Here is an 8891-nt window from a genome sequence, read left to right on the forward strand (position 1 = left end):
CTAGAGAGCTGTTGATCCCTGGGGTTTGAGCCACAATAGAGGTTTGGACTGTGTCTCGGGGCATGCCAGGTATGAGGGGGAAAGTAACCTTTCAAGAAGAGCTGGAAAAAGTAAATGGCCCATATCCATCAAGGTTTTGCGTCGCCCTCATGCCGCGCTAGGGTACCCATGAGATTTACCAAGCCATGCAAGGCCACCTTATACATCTAGAGTAACGTAAGGCGGCGCAAATCGCTGCCTTCAGTTACTCTGCAGCAGGGAGGCGTGCCATTGGTGGAGCGTGGGTGTCCCCACACATCCACCCACGCATTTTGACACATTCCAAGATTTAACAACAGAAGTAGACTTGGGAACTATCCAAACACTTTCATATTCCCCTTAGTGCAGCCAGCCCCCAGCTTAGAGGAGTCTCAGGGACATAAAGCGGTTTCCTTTCTGTTTTTGAAGTGACTGTAAGCTTAAATTGTATCCTGGGCATTCAATCTCTCCTCTTTCCTTTACCCTGTGGTATTTCCTTAAGTCTTTGCTGTCTTCCACACTTATTGTCTCTCCAGGTTCCCCTCACCTTGTGATCTGTCCCAGTTCATGAAGTGTGTTTCTCCTGTAGCCCTGCTTCCCAGATATGCTTCAGTCTTTTTTACTGCCGCTTCTCCACCTGTGCTTTCTTGGTACACCTGCACTGTCTCCTGAACTTTAATCTCCTCTCAGATCATGACCAGTCCGCATACCTGCTCCAGTTGTCTGTCTGCTCTCTACCTGTGGTCTCTTCGTCTGTACGCAAGTCGTTCCCTGGGCTTACACTTCCTTTCTCATCTCCACAGAGTGAAGCTTTATGAGGGACCGGTGCTGGTGGCCGATTCCGGAGTAGTTATTGACAGCAGCATGAGGGGTGGACGGCTGGGGGTCTTCTGCTTCTCTCAAGAGAATATCATTTGGTCCAACCTGAAGTACCGCTGTAACGGTAAGTGCCCTCCATTCATTACCTTCTGCCCTCCATTCATTACTTTCTTGGGGTATTGTGTGAGTCCTTTTCCCCCCAAGAGTCCTGGTGCAGTACTCGGGGTGCTATTAGGTCCTGTAGTAACCGTCCAACAGTGAGTGCGCTCTTCTACCATGCAGTACTAGTGAAAATGTGAGAACATTGTTAACCCCTCAATACTGGTGTAACAATGAAAGAACATTGTTCTCCTCTTCAATACCACAACTATGGTGAGATCACTGTTCTCCAGACCTGCCAACTTTAACAAAAATCTCTTTGTGTGACGAGAGGGTGGGTCTTGTGCCAAGAAGTACCTAAGAGACATTTTTGCCCCCACCTGACACCCAAGCCCCCTCCTCCTCCAAAGAAAAAAAGCTTGCTGAGGCTGACACCAATGTCCTGGGGTGTTTTCACACCCCTTAATGGACGTCGGCAGGTCAGAACCTAGGAAAACGAGCTGGAAATCCACCGTTTACACAATGATTTACAGCTCTTTTTGCAGCCACCGTGTGATATCGGCTCCTTACTGGGTGACCCTGTGATGGGAGTTGATATCGTGTGTCACAGGGTGGCACTGTGTGAGTTGGCAGGTCTGATTTTCTCTGCACTTCCTAACAATGAAAGAGTTGTGACTATGAGATCAAGGTTCCCTGATGACCTTGTGTTGTTTTACCTTTGAAGATATTTTAGAGAATTTTATACACTATGGTTTTGAAATGAGTTTGTAGGGGACACAGGAATCTGTTAGGACAAGTATGTGAGATGTAAGGTATTAGCAATGAATTAGGCAACACTGAGAATACAATACTATGCACCCGCAACAAAGGGTTAATGGGGAGAAACTGTTTTAGAAAATAGTGAAGAAGGAGTCCAGTCATAACTAATAATGGTGAGGAATATTCAACCCTGCGACTCAGTAGTTTTGAAAACTGTTGAAGAATGCAGTACCTTACTAGGATTGTTCCAGCTAAGCAGCCTCTGAGAACACAGATTCAGAAGGTCTCTGTCTTCCGATTTATAATTAGAACCACCCAGGCGTAGGCGATCTGGCCACCTGTGGGATGACCCAAGCTGTGTGCCTAGGGAAACTTGTTTGAAGAGACCCCTGAGCCTCCACCATGAAACGCAGCAAAGAACAATTGAACTTCCTTCCTCAGAGACCACCTTATTCCAGCTATCACATAGTCGTTAAACACAATCTATTTTTTACAAATGGTTACATTTTTCTGCCCTTTACAGACACCATCCCAGAGGACTTTGAACCTTACCGCAGATTCCTGATGGAGGGTAAGGAGTAAGCATTTGAGCCTCCACGAAACTCTTCCAGCAGTGCGTCAGAAGGTTGGAGCCCCCAGACTGAAGCAAGGCAGATCCATCCTCTTCTTATTTCTGCAAGATTGGCGAACAGGGGGAAAGCTTTCCGGACAAAGACTCGTCAGTGCATTGTGCCCCTGTCTTTGCATTACAGAACAATTTTCTGTGCGACTACTGTTACGACAGACTGCCCATACACTGCGTCCAGCCTCTTGCCTTACTGTCTCCCGGGCTACTTTCATGTTCTAAGCCTGCAAGTATCATCCAAGTTTGCGGAAGAATATGCCGTACATACTACATTAGCGGGGTAGTGGCATCGAATCTGAGGAACCCGGACCCTCGTTCATGTTCTAAAACTATAGTGTTCCTATCTGTTCCATGAGGCTGGGGAGCAATCCAGTCCTGAAGAGGTTTTCTGGGAGGGATGTGCAATGCACTCCACTTCCTGACATTTAGCAGGAGGGTGCCTTTATTCCCACAGGAAATTGTGTTGGCATTACATGTAGGAAACCATTCCTCTCAACTTCCCTTCCTTTTTACATTAGTAACCATCAATTGTCTTTATTAAATGAATGTTATATTCCTACATTCACTTCTAAAGTATTCAGGCTTCGTCAGTAGTCTTACCTTCTATCCTTACCGGCCTCCTCCTAGTGCTGCTTTCTCTGCTACTCTCTGTGGTAAAGTCATTCTCTTCATCCCCTTTTTTCCCAACTCCTGGAACTACTTTCGTACTCATTTACCTCCATTTTACCTCCACTGTTTGACTTAATGTCACCTTCATTCTCCTTTTACGACTGCTCCCTTCCTTCTCCTGAAACGTGTATGTCTTTTGCTACTCAGAAGCAAGAAACGTGGCTGTTGCTACTTCCAATTGAACGTGAAACTTTACATTGAAATTTGCCTAAAAATTGCCAGTTTTGTATTTTATTTTTGCAATAAGTGATATGTTGGGGAGCGGTTCTGGGAATGCGACTTCATCCTTGTGGTGGCTCAGCGATTACACCATTGCTACTTATGCTGGGTTTTCTTTGCCACGTGGGCCACCTGGCTAGGTGCTGTAATGAGCTTCTTGTCTGTGATAGGGTAGTTCAATGGCTGAGCTTTTTGGTGTAGGGCTGTTCTAGGTTTTCAATAGTCCGTCACTCCTCATGTATTTACAGAGGAATTCCTTTAACTTACTTGGACCATAAATTCAAAGTAAACTGGTGGTAAGGAATGTACATATGAAAAAGTTACTTAACTGCAACTACAGTTTTTTAGCATTAGTATCTTTCACATGTATGAATTGTTTCCCCATGTCACTCTAGAAGGTATCTGAGCCAACGTCAGGGAATAATTTAAACATGTGCATCTAAGAAAGAGTCAATGCAGGAGAAGGCGTGGAAACGACAGCTGCAACTCCCATCATGGAAGAACTTTCGATGTGCAATTAGACTCTAAAACAAATCTTATTTCGTGTTTTCAGTGAATCAATAAGTGAAAAGGCAGATCTTGGCAAACTGATGACATCATAATCAAATATCTTGTGCCCGCTTCCACATGCTCTGAATCAGTTGGTGCCACTTGCAGCGAGGCCAGCATGTTCTGCTATAGAAAAATGTAAAATGCTGTGGGGAACAGGACACTTGTGTTTGGGATGGAAATGTCGGTGTAGGAGTAAGCATGATCATAGATGGGATCTCTTTAATGGAATAGCCTTTGAGAGTGCTTTCGTTCTAGCAGAGAGCGAGTCTCAAGCATTAAATGCTGTGCTGCATTCATCATCTGCTCTAAGACACAAGAGCACGTCACTTGGTTGCATGAGGCCAGGAGGATGAATGCAATACTCCTGGGGCCTTTGTTAGTGATCTCAGCAGTCTTGCAGAAATGTGCATGCAGCCCTCAAGACAGAGAGCTCTAAAACAACTAACAGACACTTGCTTTTGTTTAAGGCTGGTAACTTAAGAAGAGTCGTTGTCTCGTCTACCTATGCAGCTGGATGGTGCACTCAAAGGTCTTGCTTGATGGTATGCTTATATATCAAAGGAACACATAGGTTCTATGAAGCTGGGCACCCTTCTTCCTCCCCAGACATACTGGTAGATTGGGATTAGTGGTTTGTTTACATTGTTCTTACAAAATAGCTCTACTATGAGGATAAGGTATAGGACTATGACAGGGTAGTCTCAGAGCATGGCTGTAGGGTTGGCTATCGTGATTCTCTGTGATTTACACATACTGGACAGCTCCCATGACCATAGTGACATGTTCTCAGCCTTCAACTGATGACTTGGTTTTCACAACAATCAGAAGCACTTGAAGAATTATCACATCAGAGTCAGAAATCTGGTAAGCATCAGACGTGGTCCAAGAATCCAGGATTTACCCTTGAACATCAAAGGTGACGTGTATACGATTACAAATTAAAGAATCTCTGTTCTGTGCCATGAAGACTTCCCCTATTGGAGTTAAATGCAATATGAAGAAAGCATCATTAAACAGGACAGACATTCCACGTAGTGTCCGGAAAATCAACCATCTACCCCAATATACTAATATTTCTCTTCAAGCTCCCACCTTAAGAATTCAAAAGACTTTTCCATCACTGCTCTTTTTCAAAAATGAAGGGAGTTAATCTCAAAGTATCGTGCATTTGTGGTTTAAGGCGGGTGAGCGATTTTAAGCTTAGGTGGCAGTGGGGACTAGGATACCCAATCCATTTTTTCACACACTTGTGTCCTTACCATGGAATGCACTCACTGGTGTTTTGCTTCATCATCTTCCAACGAGGGGGGCAAGGTTTGCAGAGTGAAGCTCCTCAGAGCTGGGATGGTGGAAGCTGGGGGGACCAATGAATAGAAGGATGGTAGGGTTGTGGAGAGCCCTGGGCACTGGAGGACACATGCCATTTTAGGAATGTTACACTAATGGGTTATTACGTGTAATGCATGTGAAACTGGGTTTGCTTGCCCCTATAAAGAGCGTGCCCTTCTTCTATCGAAGTTGAGAGGGAGGATGGCGTAGGACATGCTGGGAGCAGAGGCACAACAAAGCTTACCAGGGAATGACGTTGGAAAGAATTTCCCTATTAAAGAACTGAACAACTTTAACTTCCAAAGATCATGCAACATACATGACAACTCTAAGAAATCACAGAGGCATTGTAGTAGTAGGGCTAAGATGTTTACACAAATTATTAATAAATGCAGTTAATTATAAAAAAAAATACCTTTCTAGTGTGGAGTAGTTTACAAAAATGCACCAGAGTGGTTATGGGAATATTTCCTTCTGGGTCAATGGTCTCACATGAGGCATTTCTGCCTAAGTTGCTCGAGTAAGTTTGTTCAACATTTTTTGATGAAATATTTGTAAAGCGTTACCTTTGAAATTGAAACCCACAGTCGCAGAGTGATGACATCACACTTTGTTTTCACACACCTTTACTCATCCTAAAACAAACTAAAAACTGGGATGTATACACAGGAAGTTTGTCTTTCGAAGAAGGTCAATTAAACTTTGGTAGTCCAGCCACTGCCCTTTCCTAGCCCTGGTTTCCAGCCTTATGCTCATGACGGAAATATGTGGAGCAGCAAGAAAACAGGAATCCAGTCGACACCTTAGCTTCTCTGCAACAAACATGAGTTTATTGAGCGACTAAGGCTGGAACATGTGATGTGAGCAGGGGCTTAAAGGTGTGTAATGCCACTTAGGCTAGCACCAACACATCAATCACAACCAATGTGTGGTTCTTACTTCAAAGATGGATTACAGTCGCATCAGAGAAGACCTTGTGTAACAGGGTGCAAGTAAGGTATTCAGTTAAGGGCAAGATTGTTTAGACTACTTCCACTGTCCATGCGTTACATTTATGTAGCGGTTGATGAAAGAAAGCAGGGACTCCAAGCTCTGCTCGAATGGGCGAATCTTGGTGAATAACTGTGGTAATAATCTTGCGTAATGCTTAGCTGTGTTGAAAAGAAAATAATCTATTCGTCAGGAAATATTTATTGCTTCAAGAGTTATGCTACTTAGCCAACAGTGTTGTTCACTGAAGTAAAATTGCTTTAATTTACTTATATATAACATATCGACATTCAGCAGAAGAATGATACACATGGGTTAACTCGTGCAAAACAAGACAATGTATGTGTCTAAAAGCAGAGAAAATAATGACATTAACCAAATAAAGAACCCAAGATTGGCAAGAGTATAGTAAGACTGTGTTAGTACATTTTTGCGGTTTCACCAATCATGGCATGGTGCCCCCTGAGGAGTCTGACACCTGCCGTTGTATCTTTATGCATGGGTCAAATACTAAAAGCTGCCTCTGCAACTAATACCTTGATGTGCTCTTACACTCTCTCGATTTCCACACGTTTGTAGAAAATAAGGTCGGTAAAAGACCCTCAAGAACCATCGGGTCTGCCCATTTGCCTGAATTTTTCTACCCCTAGGAACTTGGGTTATTTATGACCTATCCACTCTGGAGTCATGTATATTCGGACAGGACATCCACCAATTTTTAGTTAATATACTGCGTCAGCACAAAAATGTATTTTTCTTCTGCCGTATACCTACACAGGACATCTGGAGTTTGCCCTCTGCCATTTACCAAGAAAAAGTCTAGACATTGTAGCCATCACTGAATCCTCCAGGATTCCGTAAAACTTACAAGGCTACCAACTGGTGCCTGCCTCACTTATACCCTGCACATGCAAAGATAAAACCAAATATTAATGAGGACACCTGAACATGGAAAGAAATTTTAGTATGTTAAGGCCAGACACGGTCCTGCTCCATTTCTTGGTCTCTCTGCAACTCCACTCTTTCTTATCCAGGAAAACCTTCACCACTGGCCGATTCAGATTCATGACTTTTCATCGTATGGGTCGTTTTGAGCTGCAGTGTATATCCGCTGTTCCAGGCCTCTGCCCTCGGGATGACAAAAGTGCTGGAGTAAGTCTTAAATACTCTCTGTAGTTGCCGAACCCCTTCTGACTCCGGCCGGGACGAGTGCAATGCCATCCAACAGAGTCACGCAGATTACAGCTCTCCCAACCTTAGAATGAAAGGAAGTGCGTGTGCTCCGAGTTGGCGTGAGCTGGAGAGAAGCTGTTGCTTGAGGTTGGTTTTAGCACAGCTTGGACCCATGTAGCATAGCATCATGCAAAATACCTCTGACATACGAAGATTGTTGGGGGAGCTTGCTGAGACGGTTTAGGCATGACTGAAGTGTAGTCTGTTCCATGCATGGTTTGGACAGTTGAACGTTGGCTGTAGAGAAGTCCAGCAGATCGGGAGGCCGGGACGAGTGCAATATTGGTAGTTACCGGACAACACTGCACTGCATCCCGTTCCTTCCGATCAGATGGGAACATTGTGGAAGTTCTTTATGATGTCTGATTTGAGAAGCCAAGTGATAGGGTGTAATTAGCTCTTAAGTGGCTACGTGCTACACCAGCCTAGATCCATATGGAAAACATTAAACTGTTTGTCATTCTTGTATAGAGTATGGCTTACCTTTCCTGGAGCTGTTTTTAATTGGACTTACTTTACCTGAAACTCATCTTGCCTGGTGTTTTTGCCTGAAGTCCACCTGGCTCTGAAGAACCCACCTTGCTGGAGTAGCTCTTACCCGGAGGCAGACATCCCTTGGTCATATATCACCCAAGCCCTACCTATATAAACCTGCTAAACTAGAGCTAAATAAGCAACAGTCCCCCTTGCCTGGAGCTCCCCTATCCTCAAGGCCACCTAAAATGGAGCTACCTTTTCTAGAGATGGCATAAATTAGAACTTGCCTTATCTGAAGCTAGTCTTTTAGGATGTTTGCCTAACCTTTAGCCTGTTTTCCTTGCAGCCAATATTACCTGGACCTAACCTTACTGGAGGGCACCCTACCTACAACCCACAAAACCTGGACCTCCAGTGTCAACTTAACCCAGAGCCTGCTCAAACCAGAGTCCACCAGACCCAGTGTCGCTTTATCTGAAGCTCACCTTACCTGTGTCTTCCATACCTTAAGCCCATCTTACTGGGCGCTGGAGAACACTGAGACAGTCTATCTCAGAGCCACCTCATATAGATCTCACCTTATCCTTAGCACAACCTTGCCCAGAGTTTCCCTTGTTGGGCCACACTTTACCTCAAGCTTGGCACATCTTTCCCTTGCCAGAGTTCACATTTTTGGGGCGCCCCTTAATTAAAGCTTTTAATTCGATCTTACCTATCCCGTAACTCACCTTCAACAAAGCTCACCTTACCTGGGTCCATCTTTGCTACAGAACTTATTACCAAGAGGTGCCTGAAATTGGAGCTCTACCTTTGTGGACCTCACCTAACCAAGTGCTCAACTTAAGCAAGGTAAGTGTTGTAACCAAAACTCAAATTACCTTTGGATCATTTTACCTGAAACTCCTTAAGCGTGCAGCTCATCTCGCCTAGCCAAGTAGGTGACTGAAGTAGGCCTATCTTGAGCAAAACCTTACCTGTATTAGTCTTATTCAGAGCTCTGTTTTTCTTGCGATTTGCCTTGAATAGACCTCACCTTAATCGAAATTCACATTAATTGCAGCTCACCTTAGCTAGAAATCACCCAATGCAAAGCTTCCCTTGG

The 8891-nt window shown here is 44.3% G+C and overlaps 1 protein-coding gene across 1 annotated transcript in view; it reads left to right on the forward strand.

The window, feature by feature from the left end:
• Window positions 1-3204, forward strand: part of THBS3 (thrombospondin 3) — a 189301-nt gene extending 186097 nt beyond the window's left edge. Inside the window, exons 22-23 of the mRNA XM_078671378.1 lie at window positions 822-961; window positions 2219-3204. Of these exons, the coding sequence (XP_078527504.1) occupies window positions 822-961; window positions 2219-2277 (199 nt within the window). The 3' untranslated portion in view covers window positions 2278-3204. The remainder of the gene's footprint in view (window positions 1-821; window positions 962-2218) is intronic.
• Window positions 3205-8891: the final 5687 nt, after the last annotated feature.

This window comes from Lissotriton helveticus, chromosome 12 (genome assembly GCF_964261635.1).
Source record: "Lissotriton helveticus chromosome 12, aLisHel1.1, whole genome shotgun sequence".
NCBI lineage: Eukaryota > Metazoa > Chordata > Amphibia > Caudata > Salamandridae > Lissotriton > Lissotriton helveticus.